This window comes from Oncorhynchus keta, chromosome 19 (assembly GCF_023373465.1).
Source record: "Oncorhynchus keta strain PuntledgeMale-10-30-2019 chromosome 19, Oket_V2, whole genome shotgun sequence".
Taxonomy (NCBI): Eukaryota; Metazoa; Chordata; class Actinopteri; order Salmoniformes; family Salmonidae; genus Oncorhynchus; species Oncorhynchus keta.
In genome coordinates, this window is record NC_068439.1 from 56,595,791 (window position 1) to 56,619,292 (window position 23,502).

The window sequence follows — 23,502 nt, forward strand, 5'->3', positions numbered from 1 at the left end:
CCGTTCCAATTTTCTGGAAGATTGCTTCAGAGCTCAGGTATTTTCTGTATACCAGGGAGCTAGTTTCTTATGAGAAATGTTTTTACTTTTTAGGGGTGAAACTGCATCTAGGGTATTGCGCAAGGTTAAATTGAGTTCCTCAGTTAGGTGGTTAACTGATTTTTGTCCTCTGACATCCTTGGGTAGGCATAGGGAGTCTGTAAGGGCATCAAGGAATCTTTGTATTATCTGTGAATTTATAGCACGACTTTTGATGCTCCTTGGTTGGGGTCTGAGCAGATTATTTGTTGCAATTGCAAACATAATACAATGGTGGTCCGATAGTCCAGGATTATGAGGAAAAACATTAAGACATTCATGACTAGAAGTTCAAAAGACGAAAATGTCATTTTTGGGTTGGGGGTAAATTGAAATTAGCCATTTTAAATGTTTAGCAACACCTCCGCCTTTGCGGGATGCACGGGGGATATGGTCACTAGTGTAACCAGGAGGCGAGGCCTCATTTAACACAGTAAATTCATCAGGCTTAAGCCATGTTTCAGTCAGGCCAATTACATCAAGATTATGATCAGCGATTAGTTCATTGCCTTTGAAGTAAGGGATCTAACATTAAGTTGCCCTATTCTGAGATGTGAGGTATCACGATCTCTATCAATAATGACAGGAATGGAGGAGTTCTTTATCCTAGTGAGATTGCTAAGGCAATTTTGCCCAACCCAGGTCGAGGCACAGTCTCAATGGGGATAGCTGAGCTGACTACACTGACTGTGCTTGTGGCAGACTCCACTAAGCTGGCAGGCTGGCTAACAGCCTACTGCCTGGCCTGCACCCTATTTCATTGTGGAGCTAGAGGAGTTAGAGCCCTGTCTATGTTGGTAGATAAGATGAGAGCACACCTCCAGCTAGGATGGAGTCCGTCAGTCCTCAGCAGGCCAGGCTTGGTCCTGTTTGTGGGTGAGTCCCAGAAAGAGGGCCAATTATCTGTCTTTTGGGAGGGGCAGAAAACAGTTTTCAACCAGCGATTGAGTTGTGAGACTCTGCTGTAGAGCTCATCACTCCCCCTATCTGGGAGGGGACTCAGAGACAATTACTAGATGCCGACACATCTTTCTAGCTGATTTACACACTGTAGCTATGTTGCGCTTGGTGAACTCTGACTGTTTCATCCTAACATCGTTGGTGCCGACGTGGATAACGATATCTCTATACTCTCTACACTCGACAGTTTTAGCTTTAGCCAACACCATCTTCAGATTAGCCTTAATAAATCCTGTTGTAACTACCCATCCCGGATCCGGGAGCGTAATCATCATCTGACACTAATTAGCATAATGCAACGGACATAAATATTACTAGAAAATATTCAGATTCATGAAATCAGAAGTGAAATATATTGAAACACAGCTTAGCCTTTTGTTAATCACCCTGTCATCTCAGATTTTGAAAATATGCTTTACAGACAAAGCAAGACAAACAATTGTGTAAGTTTATCGATAGCCTAGCATAGCATTTTGCCTAGCTAGCAGCAGGAAACCTGGTCACGAAAATCAGAAAAGCAATCAAATTAAATAATTTACCTTTGATGAGCTTCGGATGTTTTCACTCACGAGACTCCCAGTTAGATAGCAAATGTTCCTTTTTTCCAAAAATATTATTTTTGTAGGCGAAATAGCTCTGTTTGTTCTTCACGTTTGGCTGAGAAATCGACCGGAAATTGCGGTCACGAAAATGCCGAAAAATATTCAACATTACCTCCATAATATCGACAGAAAAATGGCAAATGTTGTTTATAATCATTCCTCAAGGTGTTTTTCAAATATCTATTCAATAATATATCCACCGGGACAATTGGCTTTTCAGTAGGACCGAGAGGAAAAATCTGTATTTTACGCAAGAATCACTCTGAGAGCCATCAGGTGACCACTTACGCAATATAGTCGCTTACGCTCATTCTTCAACATAAATGCGTGAAACTACGTCAAAATGCTGTAGACACCTTGGTGAATACGAAGAAAAAGGAATCTGGTTGATAGCCCATTCACTGCTCAATAGGGACGCATCGGAACGCAGAGCTTTCAAAACATGAGTCATTTACATTTACATTTAAGTCATTTAGCAGACGCTCTTATCCAGAGCGACTTACAAATTGGTGCATTCACCTTATGACATCCAGTGGAACAGCCACTTTACAATAGTGCATCTAAATCTTTAGGGGGGTGAGATGGATTACTTATCCTATCCTAGGTATTCCTTAAAGAGGTGGGGCTTCAGGTGTCTCCGGAAGGTGGTGATTGACTCACTTCCGGATTGGATTTTTCTCAGGCTTTCGACAGCAATATCAATTCTGTTATACTCACAGACAATATTTTTACAGTTTTGGAAACTTTACAGTGTTTTCTATCCTAAGCTGTCAATTATATGCATATTCTAGCATCATTTTTCCAAAAATGAAAATACTGCCCCCTAGTTACAAGAAGTTTTTAACGTCGGTAGCCCTGCCCCCTGGTAAACAGTGTATGATCGCTGGATGATTCATTTTTAGTCTAATACTGTGGGTAATGGAGTCGCCAATGACTAGGGTTTTCAATTTGTCAGAGCTAATGGTGGGAAGCTTCGGCGTCTCAGACCCCGTAACAAGAGGAGTAGAGACAAGAGAAGGCTCGGCCTCTGTTACCGTAATTTAATTATGCCAATGTGCTTTCATCAATTGAAGACCCTTAATCTATTTTATGAGAATTTCTAAGATTCTTGTTTGCATAAAATAGACGCAGACCAGTCTTTCAATAATAGGTAACAGAATTTATTCTCGGAGTGCGTTGACACTTAACCACGAGCAACAGTTTATATACAGATCATGATGTCATTTCATTGCTTTAACAGAATTCCCTCCTCTCGACCGAGACAAAGTGAGGTGAAAAGTTCATTCTAACTTCCTAACACACTCCTAGATAACTTTTGACCCCTCAACATTATCGATCACCACTGAGCTGACAGTTCTAATTAACAGAAAACTTAGGAATGCACTCACTGTCTTATCTAACAACCCCAGAGCTAAGTTTCTGTAGGGTCAACCATAGGCTAACGACCTTATGTGTTTACACAGTCCCCAACCCATTTGTTTCTTCCTAGTTAGAATGGTGTTCATTAACTTTAATTACTCCTTGTCCATGTCACACAATCCCTTCTTATGAACTCATATTGTTAATCAGATATAATAAAACAGAGTATAAGTTTACTTAGTTACAGTTACATTTAAAATGATTTGTTCAGTCATTTAATCATAATTTTCCCAACAGCCTCAGACTCCGACTCCGACTGTCAGCTGAATGAGCAAGTGTTGAGCATTCCTACAGCATTTCCCTCCAGTAAACCATGAGAAAGTTGTCTGGCTGCGAGGACCGTGCGGGGGGATTTATACTAACGTTACTATCTGAACTTACTGGTGGCACAGACACTGTTTCATCCTTTCCTACACTGAAATTACCCTTACCTAACGATTGCGTCTGAAGCTGGGCTTGCAACAGAGCTATCCTCGCCATAAAGCAATCGTTCTCCTGTATGTTATGAGTACAGCGACTGCAATTAGAATTACTTATTTTCGGCTGTTGGAGGTCGTGACGAACCACGTCCAGATAAAGCATCCGGAGTGAGAACGTTGAGTGAGGGAAAAAACAAAAATATAAACGGTAATTAAAAAGTAAAAACCGTAAAGTTGTCAGGTAGCAAAGTAAGGTTGGCAATAAAACGCACAAACCGCACAGCAACACGTAAACAAGTCTGCAAGTTGTGACCGGCACCAAACGTGATCACGACACACAGATAAAAATATCAAACAAACTCTGAACCAATTACATTCATTTGGAGACAGGTCAAAAAGCATTAAACCTTTATGGCAATTCAGCTAGCTAGCTTGCACTTGCTAGCTAATTTGTCCTATTTAGCTAGCTTGCTGTTGCTAGCTAATTTGTCCTATTTAGCTAGCTTGCTGTTGCTAGATAATTTGTCCTGGGATATAAACATTGAGTTGTTATTTTACCTGAAATGCATAAGTTCCTCTACCCCAACAATTAATCCACACATAAAATGGTCAACCGAATCATTTACATTACATTTACATTTAAGTCATTTAGCAGACGCTCTTATCCAGAGCGACTTACAAATTGGTGCAAACACCTATGACAACCAGTGGAACAGCCACTTGCATCTAAATCTTGTTGGGGGGGGGTGAGAAGGATTACTTACCCTTACTTACCCTTACTTACCCTATCCTAGGTATTCCTTGAAGAGGTGGGGTTTCAGGTGTCTCCGGAAGGTGGTGATTGACTCCGCTGTCCTGGCGTCGTGAGGGAGTTTGTTCCACCATTGGGGGGCCAGAGCAGCGAACAGTTTTGACTGGGCTGAGCGGGAACTGTACTTCCTCAGTGGTAGGGAGGCGAGCAGGCCAGAGGTGGATGAACGCAGTGTCCTTGTTTGGGTGTAGGGCCTGATCAGAGCCTGGAGGTACTGAGGTGCCGTTCCCCTCACAGCTCCGTAGGCGAGCACCATGGTCTTGTAGCGGATGCGAGCTTCAACTGGAAGCCAGTGGAGAGAGCGGAGGAGCGGGGTGACGTGAGAGAACTTGGGAAGGTTGAACACCAGACGGGCTGCGGCGTTCTGGATGAGTTGTAGGGGTTTAATGGCACAGGCAGGGAGCCCAGCCAACAGCGAGTTGCAGTAATCAAGACGGGAGATGACAAGTGCCTGGATTAGGACCTGCGCCGCTTCCTGTGTGAGGCAGGGTCGTACTCTGCGGATGTTGTAGAGCATGAACCTACAGGAACGGGACACCGCCTTGATGTTAGTTGAGAACGTCAGGGTGTTGTCCAGGATCACGCCAAGGTTCTTAGCGCTCTGGGAGGAGGACACAATGGAGTTGTCAACCGTGATGGCGAGATCATGGAACGGGCAGTCCTTCCCCGGGAGGAAGAGGAGCTCCGTCTTGCTGAGGTTCAGCTTGAGGTGGTGATCCGTCATCCACACTGATATGTCTGCCAGACATGCAGAGATGCGATTCGCCACCTGGTCATCAGAAGGGGGAAAGGAGAAGATTAATTGTGTGTCGTCTGCATAGCAATGATAGGAGAGACCATGTGAGGTTATGACAGAGCCAAGTGACTTGGTGTATAGCGAGAATAAGAGAGGGCCTAGAACAGAGCCCTGGGGGACACCAGTGGTGAGAGCGCGTGGTGAGGAGACAGATTCTCGCCACGCCACCTGGTAGGAGCGACCTGTCAGGTAGGACGCAATCCAAGCGTGGGCCGCGCCGGAGATGCCCAACTCGGAGAGGGTGGAGAGGAGGATCTGATGGTTCACAGTATCGAAGGCAGCCGATAAGTCTAGAAGGATGAGAGCAGAGGAGAGAGAGTTAGCTTTAGCAGTGCGGAGCGCCTCCGTGATACAGAGAAGAGCAGTCTCAGTTGAATGACTAGTCTTGAAACCTGACTGATTTGGATCAAGAAGGTCATTCTGAGAGAGATAGCGGTAGAGCTGGCCAAGGACGGCACGCTCAAGAGTTTTGGAGAGAAAAGAGAGAAGGGATACTGGTCTGTAGTTGTTGACATCGGAGGGATCGAGTGTAGGTTTTTTCAGAAGGGGTGCAACTCTCGCTCTCTTGAAGACGGGAGGGACGTAGCCAGCGGTCAGGGATGAGTTGATGAGCGAGGTGAGGTAAGGGAGAAGGTCTCCGGAAATGGTCTGGAGAAGAGAGGAGGGGATAGGGTCAAGCGGGCAGGTTGTTGGGCGGCCGGCCGTCACAAGACGCGAGATTTCATCTGGAGAGAGAGGGGAGAAAGAGGTCAGAGCATAGGGTAGGGCAGTGTGAGCAGAACCAGCGGTGTCGTTTGACTTAGCAGACGAGGATCGGATGTCATCGACCTTCTTTTCAAAATGGTTGACGAAGTCATCTGCAGAGAGGGAGGAGGGGGGAGGATTCAGGAGGGAGGAGAAGGTGGCAAAGAGCTTCCTAGGGTTAGAGGCAGATGCTTGGAATTTAGAATGGTAGAAAGTGGCTTTAGCAGCAGAGACAGAGGAGGAAAATGTAGAGAGGAGGGAGTGAAAGGATGCCAGGTCCGCAGGGAGGCGAGTTTTCCTCCATTTCCGCTCGGCTGCCCGGAGCCCTGTTCATTTCTAATCATCTCTCCTCCTTCTAGTCTTTTTCTTCTCTTGACTTTATATTGCGATTGACAACTTTCATAAATTAGGTACATTACCGCCACCAACCTTGTTCGTCTTTCAGTCACCCACGTTGGTATAACCAATGAGGTGATGGTGCACGCGGGCAGCCGGTTTGGGTTCCGTGTTAGCTTCTTAAATTTTTTTTTTTTTTTTCATAATACAAAAATCAACTTAAATTTCTACATCAAACATGTCTCGCAAACCAAACACAGGTATTAACAATGCTCAAACATACAAAAAATATAAATAAAATAATACAAAAAATAAACAATTTAAGTGCAATTATATTCACTCTGAAAATATCTTATTATAATGATTCATGAAGATATTATTATTGTTATTCTTATTCTTGTTGTTATTCACTAGGGTTAATGTTTTAATAAGATAATTAAATTCAATCAGAAAAATATGTAATTTTGGTAAAGAATTTTGTTATTTTTGTTTGTGTATAAAGTATTTGGCAACAAGAATAACAATCATCTCAGTGGTTTTGTTATCATTGCAATAGTAACATAATATATATTTAATGTAAAAAATATAGGCAGTGTTCATAATGGTAAATAAGTACTTTGCAAGGTTTTCCCAAAATTCTGCCACAAATTTACATTCAAAAACAAACGAGACAGATCCTCACCTTCTTTTTCACAGAAAACACAGATATCATCAATAGCCACAAATGTGGAAATCATAGAATTACATGGATATATCTTATGTCAAATGTTGAAGTGCACTTCCTTAACTGTTTGGTATACCGTATTTGTAAGGCCTTAACCATGCATTTTTCCAGACAATGTCAGGAATAAGCATGTTCCAGAAAAACGTTCCTCTCTGTGTAAGTTGGTTTTGTGAAAGAAGAATTTATCTTATAAAGTTATTACAACAAGTTTTCTCAAGTAAGCCCACGCCTTCCAATCTGAGTTCTGGATAAACTTTGTGATCATTCCCCAAATTTAGATGAGTTTTCATAAGTGTAGTTAGACCACTGGGAACGGCTTGGATCACAGAAATAAACTCTCTGAAAGGTATTGGAAACTGTTGTGGAAATAATCCGAATTTGTGGGTAACATAGGTAAGATGTTTTATATTCATCATATGTTTGTAAGTTACTTCTCATCAGAATGGTATTTTTGTATAATACTGTGGCGAGGTTGCAGTTATCTGTTCTATGTCAAGACTAAGTTGCATGGGCCGCAGAGAGGGGAGAGGTCAAAGTGTCATCATTTGTAAACATATCTTTTGCTCCACTGTGTCTGTGTGGAGTCACTCCCTACTTTTCCAAGCGGGTAAAGGAGGGTGGCAGTGTCTGGAATCATTCTATGCTCCCTCTAATGTTGTCCCTATCTTAACCTATAGCAATCATTCTCCTCTCTGTGAGTTTGTCCAGGATTGGTTGTATTTAGAATTGGTTGTATCTAAATGACAATTTGATATATGCCTGTTGATATGGAGGATTGGTTTATGGTTCTGGGGTTTGACTAAGGAGACAAAGCTGAACGATTTATTATGTCTATGCTGTCTGACTATGTGTGTTCTTTGCTATTAAAGGATCGCAGTTGCAATGCAGAAGGGGCTCTCAGAGAAATCACTGAGAGACACTGAATTACCTGAGAGTCACAGGATTGTGATAGAGCTCATATAATTAAAGATGGACTTTGATAAATAACTCTGACTTGTGTGTGTGGTTTGCTCCCATGATTTGGTAAATAGAGGAAATTTCCACGACAAAACTCTTTCAATGTTATAAATTGTTCATGTGTGAGAATATTACCCGTGTTGTCGAAAATATCAAGAACAAAGTCAATATTCCTCTCATGCCAGCTGGGGTAGAACAATGACTTATTCCTTACAGTTATGTCTGAATTATTCCACAAAAGAGCTTTATGAGGGGAAAAATTGTGCAGGAAACATGTTTTCCAGGCCATTAAAGCTTGTTGGTGAAACCGAGCCAATTTAGCAGGTAATCTTTCAGGAATATAATTACATTTCAGACCTCCCAATTTATTAAACACATTATTTGAAATGAAATACCATATTGAATCAGTATCGATCAAACATTTTTTCAACCAGTTTATCGTGAAAGTGTTATTTATGTCAACAAAATCCTGCTAAATGACTTAAATGTAATGTAAAAAAATCCAACACTTCTAGACCGCCTTCAGCTCTTTTGTTAGAAAGGACAGATTTTTTTAGTTCATGAGACTTATTTTTCCAGATGAAGTCAAGAAAGGTCTTATTGATCTCTTTACAAGTAGCTGGATTTACACATAACGATAATGAGGGATACACAAAATGAGACAGTCCTTCTGCCTTGGACAGAAGTACTCTCCCAAGTATAGAAAGATCTCTTTGTAGACAATTATTAAATATGTTTTTTGTTCTCATAATTTTAGGAGAGAAATTCAAATGTTGTCTGACTAAGTGGTTTTTTGACAGATGTATTCCTAAATATTTAACACAGTCCTTTACAGGAATATTTTCTATTTCTTTATCATCAGAGTCAAATAAACATAAGATTTCACATTTAGAAACATTGAACATTAATCCTGATGCAATAGAAAATGCAGTTACAGCATTAAGGGCATGTGCGACCTGGTCTTTGTCTCTAAAGAAAAGAGTAGTATCATAAGCCAGTTGGAACATTTAGATTTCTTTGTTAAAAATGGTTAAGCCATACAAATGTGCATTATTCAAAATATCTAAAGATACAAGTTCCACAACCAAAATGAATAAAAATGGCGAAATTGGGCATCCCTGTCGTACACTTCTGTTGATACTAAATATTTTGGAAGTATTAAGGTTTAGTAGCAAAGAACTATTTATATCTTTGTAAAACATGCGAATCACTTTAATAAAATTTTCACCAATGTCACGACTTTTACCGAAGTCGTTGCCTCTCCTTGTTCGGGCGGTGCTCGGCGTTCGATGTCACCGGTCTTCTAGCCATCATTGATCCATTTTTCATTTTCCATTGGTTTTGTCTTGTCTTCCCACACACCTGTTTTCAATCCCATTCATTACCTGTTGTGTATTTAACCCTCTGTTACCCCTCATGTCTTTGTCAGAGATTGTTTTATTGTCAGTGTTGTTATTTTGTTGTGTTGGTGCGCGACGGGTCCTCATACCCATGTTTTTTCATGTCTGTACCTTTTAGTGTTATGGAGCATGTTCTGTTGACATTTATTAAAAGACTCCATTTACACTTCATTTTGACTCTCCTGCGCCTGACTTCCCTGCCACCTATACACACGATGCTGACAACCAAATCCAAAAAGTTTACGAGACCTAAAGAGAAATTAATGTTCAATTGTGTCAAAGGCTTTACAGAAGTCCAGAAATAGGACAACCGCATCTGAATAATCTATAAGGTCCAAGACTACACTAATGTTAGAGCTTATGTGGCGGCCCTTCATAAATCCTGTTTGAGTCTCATTTATAATGGTATCTAATTCCTTTCTTTAATCTTTTGGCATAAACCAGAGCAATCAATTTGTAATCAACATTTAATAAAGTAATTGGTCTCCAATTGTTAATGAGAGAAGGGTCTTTTATCAGGCTTCGGAATCAATGAAATAAGGCCCTGTTTCCTAGTGGAGACCATTTCCCCATTTTTAATGCAATCTTGAAACATATTGAAAATCGGGTCTTCTAGTAACTCCCAAAAGTGTCTATAGAATTCAACTGTCAGGCCATCAGGGCCAGGTGATTTCATCTGTCAGGCCATCAGGGCCAGGTGATTTCAACTGTCAGGCCATCAGGGCCAGGGGATTTCAACTGTCAGGCCATCAGGGCCAGGTGATTACATCTGTCAGGCCATCAGGGCCAGGTGATTTCAACTGTCAGGCCATCAGGGCCAGGTGATTTCAACTGTCAGGCCATCAGGGCCAGGTGGTTTCAACTGTCAGGCCATCAGGGCCAGGTGATTTCAACTGACAGGCCATCAGGGCCAGGTGATTTCAACTGACAGGCCATCAGGGCCAGGTGATTTCAACTGACAGGCCATCAGGGCCAGGTGATTTCAACTGACAGGCCATCAGGGCCAGGTGATTTTAACTGACAGGCCATCAGGGCCAGGTGATTTCATCTGTCAGGCCATCAGGGCCAGGTGATTTCATCTGTCAGGCCATCAGGGCCAGGTGATTTTCAACTGTCAGGCCATCAGGGCCAGGTGATTTCTCTTTTTTCATTGAATTCAGAGCCTCTCTAATTTCTTCAATTGACACAGGTGAATCGCAAACTGAGTGGAAATCATCCTCAATTACAGAAACATAATTCTGAATGTGGCAAATGTAGCTTTGACAACCATCTTCCTGAAATTGAGAGCTGTAAAGGTTTTCATAAAAGGAATTGACAAATGATGATATTGTAATGGGATCTTTGCATAAAACATCATTAATTTTGAGTGCAGTTATTGATTTTCTTCTGCAGCTTCTCTTTTCAAGTGCAAAAAAGTAACTAGTGTTTCTTTCCCCCTCTTCAATCCATTTCGCTCTTAACCTTACAAAGGCGCCCTTTGCCAGATCCGTGTAAGTCTGTTCTAATTCTAGTTGTAAAGACTTGAATAGACTCCTCTTCTTCAGATAGATTATCTTTCTTTAGAAAACTGTCAAGCTTGCTTATCATCTCCTTTTCTCTAAGGTTCTTTAATTGCATCAGCTCTTTGGCGCGTTTAATGGCTACCATTCTGACTTTATATTTGAAAAATTCCCATCTACTTCCATGATCCAAGTCTTTTCTTGCAAAAATATCTTTAGCTAATGATTTGATGTTTTCAATGAGAGCAGCATCTTTAAGAAGTGTGTTGTTTAATTTCCAATATCCTCGAGTAAAAGAAGCTATTTCTATGTGAAAATGTTGTGGGATTTTCTCCATTGGTTTTTTTGGTAGGCCAACATTTTGCTCAAATAGTCACAATAGCCATAGGTGATGTTGCCATAGTCTAGGACCGATAGGAACGTTGGACTGAATCATCTGCTTTCTACTATCTAGTCAGAGGCAGGACCAATTTCTATAGAAGAAGCCCATTTTTATTCTCAGCTTCTTAACTAACTCATCTATATGCTTTTTAAAAGACAGCTTTTCAACTATCCAGATGGCCTGATATTTGTAAACAGGGATATGATCAACATGGACACCATCCAAAGTAATACTGTATGCTTAAATCATCAGATTTATTTGTATTCGCTCCAGAGAACAACATATGCGCTATATATACAAAAGTATGTGGTCACCTCTTCAAATTAGTGGATTCGGCTATTTCAGTCACAACTGTTACTGACAGGTGTATAAAATCGAGCACACAGTCATGCAATCTCCATAGACAAACGTTGGCAGTAGAATCGCCTTACTGAACAGCTCAATGACTTTCAAAGTGGCACCGTCATAGGATGCCACCTTTCCAACAAGTCAGTTCATCAAATTTCTGCCCTGCTAGAGCTGCCCCGGTCAACTGTAAATGTTGTTATTGTGAAGTGTCGTGAAGATTTGTTTCAGAATATAACACTTACAAGAACTTGTGAATTCAATATAGGTTTTTAATACAAACATATCAGAAGGCTAAATGGTCCGCGGAACACACACTTTTCCAGAGCATGTTTATGCACACACAGCATATGAGTCCATTCCACATGTTAATGAAGTTACTTCCCTCAGGTCATTTGCCACCATTCTTCCATGGAATTGCTCAGCTTTGCTCTCTGTAAGAAAGTCTATTTGAATTCACAAGCTCCGGTATCTGAGAAGTATTTGATTCATTATTTTTCACAACATGGTTTGGAGAGCAGTGTGGCTGGCGAAGTTCCAAACTCTCAGCATGTGTAGGCTCATGATGTGAATGAAACATGGTGTGGACTACATCATGTGGTGCCCTACCCCCAACATTGTTTTGCCAGACCCTAGGGTAGTGGTCGGTGCTGTGTAGAGCCTGGTCTGGTAAATCTATATCAACACTGACATTTTGAATAAGTCCATGTATTAGGGCAGGAGAATTATGTTTGTGGGGAGGACCTGGTTGCCCATGTCGGTTGCCTGCATGTCTTGTACTGGTCTTTTTTTGTGTTAAGCACATGACATTTGTAATGATCTTTTTGCACTTATTTTCTGCACTTAAAGAGCTTTGCTTTTTGCCTATAAATTGAAAGTGATATACAAAAAAGAAGTGACACTATTACAGTTCATTCAGCTGCCTCTAGCCCAAAGCTAAATGTACTAAACATGTTGTTTTATTATCCTCATTCCTCAAGGTTTTGCCCTTGGAGCCACAATTCAGTCCCAGACTAAGGGCATCTGGATGTGGTGTGTGCCCCACCCAATAAAATCAGACCACACCTTGGTGCTTCTGGATACAGAGGGGCTGGGGGATGTGGAGAAGGTGGGAGATCAAGGTTATACATTTCACATAGTTACATGCAAGGCTACTACTGTAATGATTAAAAAGAGGCTCTTCATTGTCAAAATATTGGATGCAATGAAAATGCATACAGTACATATAAAACATACAGCAGAGTAAAGTTATACAAACTTGTAACTTTTTCTCATGGAACTTTGAACTACTCCCTGACTTTATTTCACTCATCACTCCAGTAACACCTACCTCATCTTTCTGTGTTGACAGGGTGATGATAGTAATGACAACTGGATATTTTCCCTGGCTGTTCTTCTGAGCAGCACCCTGGTGTACAACAGCATGGGCACCATCGACAACTACGCCCTGGAGAAACTGCAGTATCCTTCAGCAGAGATGGGGAAGGGGAGATAGTGCCCAGAGCAAAGGGTAGTTTTCCAGCCTGGTCCCAGATCTGTGTGCTGTCATGCATAACAATGGAGTTAGGAGTTGGCAAAACAGCATAAACAGATCTGGAACCAGGCTATTGTTTTTCTGCCACTGTAATGAAAAATAGCAGTAGTTGTGGTAAGGTTTGGGTGACTTTGGGAGACTTAGCTTCGGAGACTTGACTTTGCAGAAAGCTGAAAGGGTTACAGGCCACACCCTCAAACTCGATATTATTCCCTTTGCAACCTGGTGGTGTTACACTATCCAATACAATCACACCCAATGTAAACAACAAATATGTTTATTTGTGTAGCTCACTGCATACATTTCAACAAAATAAATCATGGGTAACACTTTACATTAAGTTGCCCCTATTACTATGTAGCTGACACAGTCATAACTGTTAACAACATGGTAATTACATACGTTTTTACCATGTAATTACATGGTACTGTAACAGGGTTGTTTTGGAATCAGTTATTACACAATTGGAAGCTCATTCCACACATGTAACTACTGATGTTATTACACATTCTCTTGTTCCACTATGTAACTAATGTTTTTTAATTACACATTTGAAAGTCATCTGTGAATTACCTTGTTAATAACTCAAACCACAATGTGACCGAGTTACACGCAACTACAAGGTGCACCTACCACTGAATCTGCATGTAATAACCCGGGTTAATAAATAGGTTAGGACCTGGTAACAACAGGTGTAACAATGCACACCCTGTTATTAGCTACCTGTCATTTTCAACAGGTTTATTTCTGTGTTGTGACCTGGCTCAAAGGCTGGCTCAAGTGTAATGTAAGAATGATGCAGTTACATAGGATATACTTGTAGTTATCATGTACCTACCCGGGAGCAAGCAACTTATAGTAAAGTGAAACCCAGTCGGTCATAACTTTTATAATTACTACATGTATGTAGTTACAATGTAACAATCTTCACAGACAATGGACTAACCAGGAGAAATTGAGACAGGAGAACATTAGGAGAACATTTACTTACATTGAACTTACTATGTAAGAATCTTTGTCAACCAACTCTCTAATTCAAATGTTGTTACAAGGGATTACATGTATTTGCAATGTACTTATCCAGGAGCAAGCAACTTGAAGGTGCAATATGGAGAGATTGCCGAATTTCAGTTTATGTGATGTATAGTATAGACAATCATCTAAACCGGTGTGAAATATCTTTTCACTAACAAAAAATATTGTATTTTCAACTGTTTGAAGCTGGTGTATAAAACCCGAAAGTAAAAGTTGCAAAAATTAAACTTTGGGTCACCCACTAAGTTACATAGTGCAGCTTTAATATAAAGTGAAGTGAAATGGTTTATGACTTTGTAGTTACAATGTAACAACCTTTGCAGACAATAGGCTAACAGGGAGAATTAAGGAGACAGGAGAACATTTAGACTTTTCTTTAGTGGATTTGACAAAGATTCATATTCAAACCATTCAAATTCAATTCCCCATTTCAGACTCAAAGCAATAACTATTAGTAGAACATACTAACTAGTTGGTAAAATGTAATAACACAGGGTGGTAAAGCTAGCTAGCTAGAATTTAGCTAATTAATGTTGATAGCTAGAAAGCAAGTTACTGTAAGCACTGGCACAATGTCAAAGCGTTTTCCAACTTGGTCAATAAAGACAAAACCGTCATTAAACTTATGAAACATTTAGTTAACAATATTATTTCACTGTTTTGAGACTTACATAACAAACCTTTATTAACACAACAAATTAAGAGACATGTGGCTTCTATTTTGGCTACATATGAGCTTGTGAGAGGTGAGAGGTCAGTATGACATCACTTCCTGGTGAACTCACTTCTACAAAATCGCAAAAAAAGAAAAAAAAATGTTACAAATGTAACCATGATTATGCGAGCTATTAGATCACTCCAATATGGTATCCTTCCAATATGGTATCCAGCTACACACTGTGTGAAAAACAGCAGTGTAATAGAGCTGTAATGGGAGTTTATGATGGAAACTAGTATAGTTACTGTAATGTAATGTAAAGTAGTGTAACAGAAAAACTATAGTAAACCCAGCTACACACTGTGCAATACCGCTGTGTAATATAGCTGAAAAGTACGTTTCCAAGGAAAACCAGGATAATTACTGGAGACTAGGATAGTTATTGTCTGTACTGTAAAGTAGTACAACAGAACTATAGTAAACACAGCTACACACTGAAACCCTCAGTGTAATAGAGCTGAGATGTGAGTTTCCATGGGAAACTAAGATAGTTACTGTCTGTACTGTAAAATAGTGACAAAAAACTATTGCAACTCAGCTGTGAAAAAACAACACCAGTGTAATCTCACTATGGTGAGGCTAGCATATACTCAGACCAACAGTGTAAGATTACTGTGTCTATAGTATATAATATGCAATACTGTATGATAGTATAGAATGGGACATACAGTATCAGCCTTAGTCCCATATATTATCTGAAGGAGAGGAGACATGAATGGCTGTAGCTTTTCCTTGAGGAAAGAATTAAGCCAACAGTGTAATATACTATGTCTATAGTGAACACTGTGCAATACTGTATAATAGTAAAGATTACAACGGACTTACAATATCAGCCATTGTCTCATACATTATCTGAAGGAGGAGGCGTGAAGAGTGAACTGCTTGACCATGAAGGGGCAAGGCATTCTACCTCACACTCTTATAGCTTATTTATTGCTATATACGTGGGGGTTCAGGTTGGCAGGACATAAGGAAAAGTGTGTTTATAACTGTGCTTTGTCCTGCAATGATCACCTCTGGTTAAGCTAGCTCCTTTGCATAGCTCATTCACCGTGATACACACAAGAGTCTAGGCAAGATGGCTGCGCCCTGTGAGAGATGAAACCGTGATGCCCCTCATGACACCTAGCTCACTCTCAGGGGAGAACTGCAAGTCTGCCGGAGCGAAACGTACACAGTCTCCCGATCTTGCAGGGTAGGCGGCTCCCTGGATCCGAAGGCCAAAACTGGGAAGGTTGGTGGACAGACAAGTCACACAGACAACTAAGACAAACCCTCAGCACCGCCAATACTGCTCGACCAAACCAAGTATCGCCCAGGTTGGTACACTCTGTCACAAGTAATAAAAACAAGGACCAAACCCAAACAAGATGGCACAAGCCAAACCGAGTGGGGGGAGAGCAGAACCGTATTGGAGTCATCCAATATAGTGCTACATAACTAATGAAACATTTTTGTTCCCTATTTAGTGACTGACATTGTACTTTTGCACATTCAAAAAATAGAAGCCAGAAGAATGCTGGGCTGTCACCAGGAAGTGACATCACACTGACATCTCACACTCTCCTTTGCAGCCAAAATGGAAGCCACATGCTATGTCCAAAGACAGTACAGTATGAATGAAGATAGGCAGAAACGGCTTCTCCAGTAGAAATCCCTGATCCCCCTTGTAGGCGATGTCATGGTGACATTGGCTAGCTAAGCCACAGATAGAACAATGAGACAGATATTTTACCGGATGTATAAATGTGAAGCATCCGGTTGGTGTTTCCACTCACTACCAAATATGGTGATGAGAGGAAGCTCGGTAGTGGGTCAAGATGGAGCGAGATGGATTTTGGCCGACATTCTGCAAATGTTCTTATCAATGGAACATTTGATCTCTATTAGTGCTGACACCATTTAGTCGACTGTTCTAGTGTTTGGTCGATAGGCTGTTGGTCGACCACGATTTCTTTAGTCAGGCAGTAGCAAAAAATAATAATAAATCATGGTGTACAAGACAGCTTTCTGATTCGCGCTAGTCTGAGTGGACTAATCCATTGTGGAGGATGTGGGGATGGTACAGTCCATCACTCTAAGGCATGTGCTAATGAAAGGACAATGGTGCAATATTAATAAAAACAGCATTATTTTATAACAAATGCACTTTGATAGTGTTCGCTGTCTGCGGTTCTGAAACATCAGTGTACTGTTAAATTGGTGCCTTTTCCTAGACTATGTTGCTATGTGCATAATAGCAAAGTTAACAAGCAGATTGGTGTTGAGAACAATGTGGCGGAGACAGCAGCAGAGTGAGAAGACGAGAAAACAGCCCTTGCCTTAATTGTCTAAGAAAAGTGAGGAGAGAGGAAATCCCATCTTAATTCGATCTATAATCAATAGCCTAACTTTTAAATGTGCCTGACTTTATAAATCATCCATATACAGTGGGGCAAAAAAGTATTTAGTCAGCCACCAATTGTGCAAGTTCTCCCACTTAAAAAGATGAGAGAGGCCTGTAATTTTCATCATAGGTACACTTCAACTATGACAGACAAAATTTGAAAAAAAATCCAGAAAATCACATTGTAGGATTTTTAATGAATTTATTTGCAAATTATGGTGGAAAATAAGTATTTGGTCAATAACAAAAGTGTCTCAATACTTTGTTATATACCCTTTGTTGGCAATGACAGAGGTCAAACGTTTTCTGTAAGTCTTCACAAGGTTCACACACACTGTTGCTGGTATTTTGGCCCATTCCTCCATGCAGATCTCCTCTGAGCAGTGATGTTTTGGGGCTGTTGCTGGGCAACACAGACTTTCAACTCCCTCCAAAGTTTTTCTATGGGGTTGAGATCTGGAGACTGGCTAGGCCACTCCAGGACCTTGAAATGCTTCTTACGAAGCCACTCCTTCGTTGCCTGGGCGGTGTGTTTGGGATCATTGTCGTGCTGAAAGACCCAGCCACGTTTCATCTTCAATGCCCTTGCTGATGGAAGGAGGTTTTCACTCAAAATCTCACAATACATGGCCCCATTCATTCTTTCCAATACACGGATCAGTCGTCCTGGTCCCTTTGCAGAAAAACAGCCAAGAAGCATGATGTTTCCATGCTTCACAGTAGGTATGGTGTTCTTTTGATGCAACTCAACATCCTTTGTCCTCCAAACACGACGAGTTGAGTTTACCAAAAAGTTATATTTTGGTTTCATCTGACCATATGACATTCTCCCAATCTTCTTCTGGATCATTCAAATGCTCTCTAGCAAACTTCAGACGGGCCTTGACATGTACTGGCTTAAGCAAGGAGACACGTCTAGCACTGCAGGATTTGAGTCCCTGGCGGCGTAGTGTGTTACTGATGGTAGGCTTTGTTACTTTGGTCCCAGCTCTCTGCAGGTCATTCACTAGGTCCCACCGTGTGGTTCTGGGATTTTTGCTCACCGTTCTTGTGATCATTTTGACCCCACGGGGTGAGATCTTGTGTGGAGCCACAGATCGAGGGAGATTATCAGTGGTCTTGTATGTCTTCCATTTCCTAATAATTGCTCCCACAGTTGATTTCTTCAAATCAAGCTGCTTACCTATTGCAGATTCAGTCTTCCCAACCCGGTTGCATGTCTACAATTTTGTTTCTGGTGTCCTTTGACAGCTCTTTGGTCTTGGCCACAGTGGAGTTTGGAGTGTGACTGTTTGAGGTTGTGGACAGGTGTCTTATACTGATAACAAGTTCAAACAGGTGCCATTAATAAAGGTAACGAGTGGAGGACAGAGGAGCCTCTTAAAGAAGAAGTTACAGGTCTGTGAGAGCCAGAAATCTTGCTTGTTTGTAGGTGACCAAATACTTATTTTCCACCATAATTTGCAAATAAATTCATAAAAAATCCTACAGATCCTGCTTGTGTTTCCTTTTTGAGTGTTTGCTTAATAGCCTACTAATTCAGTGATTTCCAATCCTCACACAATCACAACATGTCGGATAAACAATTTCACAAATTTGACTGTTTTTAATATTTGCTAGGCTGTAATACAAGGGCTGCACTTATTTTTTTCGTTAGAACAGCCTCTCTGGTATTACTTATTATTTATTTAGTGTTGTTTAAACTGTTCCAAATTGTCAGAAAATAACCCTCCATTTTCTTGATCTCTTTCTTATTGTTATTAGTACTACTATTATTGTTATGATCATCATTATAATAATAAGTAGCCAATAAACTCAGCTTTTCACAATTCCTGACATTTAATCTGAGTAAAAATTCCCTGTCTTAGGTCAGTTAGGATCACCACTTTATTTTAAGAATGTGAAATGTCAGAATAATAGTAGAGAGATGTCACGACTTCCGCCGAAGTCGTTCCCTCTCCTTGTTCGGGCGGCGGTCGACGTCACCGGTCTTCTAGCCATCGCCGCTCCACCTTTCATTTTCCATTTGTTTTTTCTTGTTTTCCTGCACACCTGGTTTACATCTCCTCATAATTACTATGTGTATTTAGCCCTCTGTTCCCTCCATGTATGTTTGGGGTATTGTTTATTGTCAAGGTTGGCACGCTTCCGGCTGGTTTGCACCAGGTTTTGGTTTGTACCCGTGCTTTGTGGAAGCCGGTACTTTGTACTTGGTTGTTGTACTTGTTCTTTGGGCATGTGTTTTTTTGTGACGCGGTTCTGTTCTAAATATTGCCTCAGTAAAGTGCCTTGTCCACTCATCTCTGCTCTCCTGTGCCTGACTTCCATGCACCAGCTACATCCACCGTATTACATACACCCAATTAGTATTTGGTAGCATTGCCTTTAAATTGTTTAACTTCAATAAGTTGGGTGAATTTTGGCCCATTCTTCCTGACAGAGCTGGAGTAAATGAGTCAGGTTTGTAGGTCTCCTTGCTCGCACACGCTTTTTCAGTTCTGCCCACAAATTGTCTATGGGATTGAGGTCAGGGCTTTGTGATGGCCACTCCAATACATTGGCTTTGATGTCCTTAAACCATTTTGCCACAACTTTGGAAGTATGCTTGGGGTCATTGTCCATTTGGAAGACCCATTTGCAACCAAGCTTTACCTTCCTGACTGATGTCTTGAGATGCTTCTTCAATATATCCATGTAATTTTCCTCCCTCATGATACCATCTATTTTGTGAAGTGCACCAGTCCCTCCTCCAGCAAAGCACCCCCACAATATGATGCTGCCTCCCTCGTGATTCACGGTTGGGATGGTGTTCTTCGGCTTGCAAGCCTCCCTTTTTCCCCCTCCAAACATAACGATGGTCATTATGGCCAAACAGTTATATTTTTGTTTCATCAGACCAGAGGACATTTCTCCAAAAATCACAATCTTTGTCCCCATGTGCAGTTGCAAACCGTAGTCTGGCTTTTTTTATGATGGTTTTGGAGCAGTGGCTTCTTCCTTGCTGAGTGGCCTTTCAGGTTATGCCGATATAGGACTTGTTGTGGATATAGATACTTTTGTACCTGTTTCCTCCAGCATCTTCACAAGGTTCTTTGCTGTTGTTCTGGGATTGATTTTCACTTTTCGCACCAAAGTACGTTCATCTCTAGGAGACAGAACACGTCTCCTTCCTGAGCAGTATGATGGCTATGTGGTCCAATGGTGTTTATACTTGCGTACTATTGTTTGTACAGATGAACATGGTACCTTCAGGCGTTTGGAAATTGCTCCCATTGATGAACCAGACTTGTGGAGGTCTGAAAAATGTCCAATTGACTGAAATTATGTCAATTAGCCTATCAGAAGCTTCTAAAGCCATGACATCATTTTCTGAAATTTGCCAAGCTGTTTAAAGGCACAGTCAACTTAGTGTATGTAAACTTCTGACCCACTGGAATGGTGATACAGTGAATTATAAGTGAAATAATCTGTCTGTAAACAATTGTTGGAAAACTTACTTGTGTCATGCTCAAAGTAGATGTCCTAACCGACTTGCCAAAACTATAGTTTGTTAACAAGAAATTTGTAGAGTGGTTGAAAACCGAGTTTTAACTTCCTTTGGGCATCATCCGGTGAAATTGCAGAGCACCAAATTCAAAATACAGAAATAGTCTAATTAAACATTCATAAAAATAGAAGTGTTATACATCGTCTTAAAGATTAACTTCTTGTTAATCCAGCCGCTGTGTCAGATTTCAAAAAGGATTGGCGGCGAAAGCATACCATGCGATTATCTGAGGACAGTGCCCCACTTACAAAAGCATACAAACTTTTTTACAACCAAGTAAAGGAATTACAAAAGTCATAAATAGCGATAAAATTAATCACTTACCTTTGATCTTCATATATTTACACTCTTAAGAGGCCCTGTTACACAATAAATGTTTGTTAAGTTTGATAAAGTCCCTCTTTATGTCCCAAAAACTCATTATTGTTGGTGCGTTTTGTTCAGTAATCCACTGGCTCAAAGGCAGTCATGACATGCAGACGAATACATCCTAATAGTACCGGTTAAGTTTGTCGAAACATGTCAAACAATGTTTATAATTCATCCTCAGGTTGTCTATTGTCTAAATAATCGATAATATTTCAACCGGACAATAGCATCTTCAATAGAAAGGAAAAACAACTAACGGCGAGCAATCGGTCACATGTGCAAAACAGCTCTGGTTCATTCTGCATGCCAAATAGAACATTTGTCTCATTCTTCCTCGTTTTTCAGAATACAATCCTGAAACAATGTCTAAAGACTGTTGACATCTAGTGGAAGCCATAGGAACTGCAATCTGGGCCCTAATCCAACAGATGCTGACTGGAAAGGCATTCAATAGAAAAGTACCCACATCAAAAATATCCCACTTCCTGGATGGATTTTCTTCAGGTTTTCACCTGCCATATCAGTTCTGTTATACTCAGACATTATTTTAACAGTTTTGGAAACGTTAGAGTGTTTTCTATCCAATACTACCATAGGATATGCATGGTAGTGCATATGCATATCATATCTTCTGGGCCTGAGTAACAGGCAGTTTACATTGGGCACCTCATTCATCCAAAATTCAAAATACTGCCCCCTACCCAAGAGAGGTTAATGACTCCAACCTAAGTGTATGTAAACTTCCAACTTCAACTGTATATAGGCTACTGTATCAATCAATAATTAATTAGTTCATATCATCACACAGCATACGAGTCATTCATGCTTTGAAACGCAATCAAGCATTTTAGCTTTAAAATTAAATAACAAAGCGACCTTTGAATAATTTGCGTAAACAATAAATAAACCGTTCCATTTCGGCAATTGCATTCACGAATGCATACAACTGTTTTTAGTATTTGCTATAATAAAGGTTTTACAAAAAATAAAAGAAATGTGCCAACAGGCTGGTAGGCTTTTAATTAATACATTTTATTTTATTTAACCTTAATTTAACTAGGCAAGTCAGTTAAGAACAAATTCGTATTTACAATGACGGCCTAAGAACAGGGGGTTAACTGCCTTGATCAGTGGCAGAACGACAGCTCGGGGATTCGATCTAGCAACCTTTCGGTCACTGGCCGAATGCTCCAACCACTAACTAGGCTACCTGCCACCAATTTAGTGTTGTTTACATTGTTCTAAACGGTCAGGAAAAAAAAATATTGTAATCTAACAGCACCTGTTTGGCACACATAATATCAACGCAGCGCTTGCTCCTTTCCTTATTTTTCTTGATCTCCAGTATTTTCCACAACTAGTCAAATTTATTCCACGCATCTGACTTCCCCTTTACCTCCTGGGAAACCAGTGAACATTCCCCCATTTTGAGTTTATTTGTCACGTCCTCTGCATCCATTTTACTGTCAAGTGTGTTATCATGTTCAGAGTTTCTTATAACCAATTTAGTCATATGATTATGATATGCTATGATATGATATGTCACATAAAGAGAGCAAGGTTTGAGGAAATAGGGAATATTTTTCCGAAACAATTGAGGGATTTCGGTAACAAAACATTTCAGTCAGAAATGTCTGTAATTATGTTGCAGCTTCAGCAACACGGACAGCACCATAAACACTGTTAATATTATGAGGAGGTTGATGTAGCTGGGAGGAGAGAGAGACAATCGGTGCTAGTCACACAGTCACTCGCTGTCTTTTTTTTTTACAAAGCGCAGCAACCATATCAATTGCGGTCAGACTCCCTCTAGTCATTTGTGTGTCTTAATTATTTCATCAAACAGAGCTCTTAAAGCTTTAGACAAGCTCAGTGCATATAGTTGAATTGATTAAACCACATAGGATGTGTATATATATGGAAAAATACATGTTTAAAAATGTCAAACAATCGATTGGTTGAAAGAACAGACGACTCTCGGTCGACCAAGATATTTTTGGGGTTCGGGGACAGCCCGAATCTCTATACAGTTTTCTGTTTCTGTTAGTAATTAGTTTCCAAAGCTATAATCTGTTATGAACACAGTGTACTAATTTTTGTGGAATTTACCCATTGTCAAGTTTTTTCAATTTGCGTTGTTTAGAAGGAGTGCAAGGGCGAATTGAGTTATTGCAGACGTGCACTTCACAGAGAAGGCGTTCCCTAATGGAAAAATGTAAATACGGTGAACACTTTGGAATTACCTGCATTTCTGCATAAATTGGTCAAAAAAATGGATCTGATCTTCATCTAAGTCACGACAATAGACAGTGTGCTTAAACTAATAACACACAAATTGTTGTAAATTTTTCATGTCTATATTGAATATTTTGGTTTGAGTCATTAACATGGTAATTTACAGGTGACTTTGAAATGTGTAATTACAAAACAGTTACATAGTG

General features: G+C 40.4%; 1 protein-coding gene across 2 annotated transcripts in view; it reads left to right on the forward strand.

The window, feature by feature from the left end:
- The window catches only part of LOC118398523 (guanylate-binding protein 1-like), a 38,310-nt gene that overhangs the window by 4,876 nt on the left and 9,932 nt on the right, over nt 1-23,502 (forward strand). For both annotated transcript variants that reach the window (XM_052470843.1, XM_035793952.2), the window contains exons 2-3: nt 12,453-12,580; nt 12,824-12,933. In XM_052470843.1, the coding sequence (XP_052326803.1) occupies nt 12,453-12,580; nt 12,824-12,933 (238 nt within the window). The remainder of the gene's footprint in view (nt 1-12,452; nt 12,581-12,823; nt 12,934-23,502) is intronic.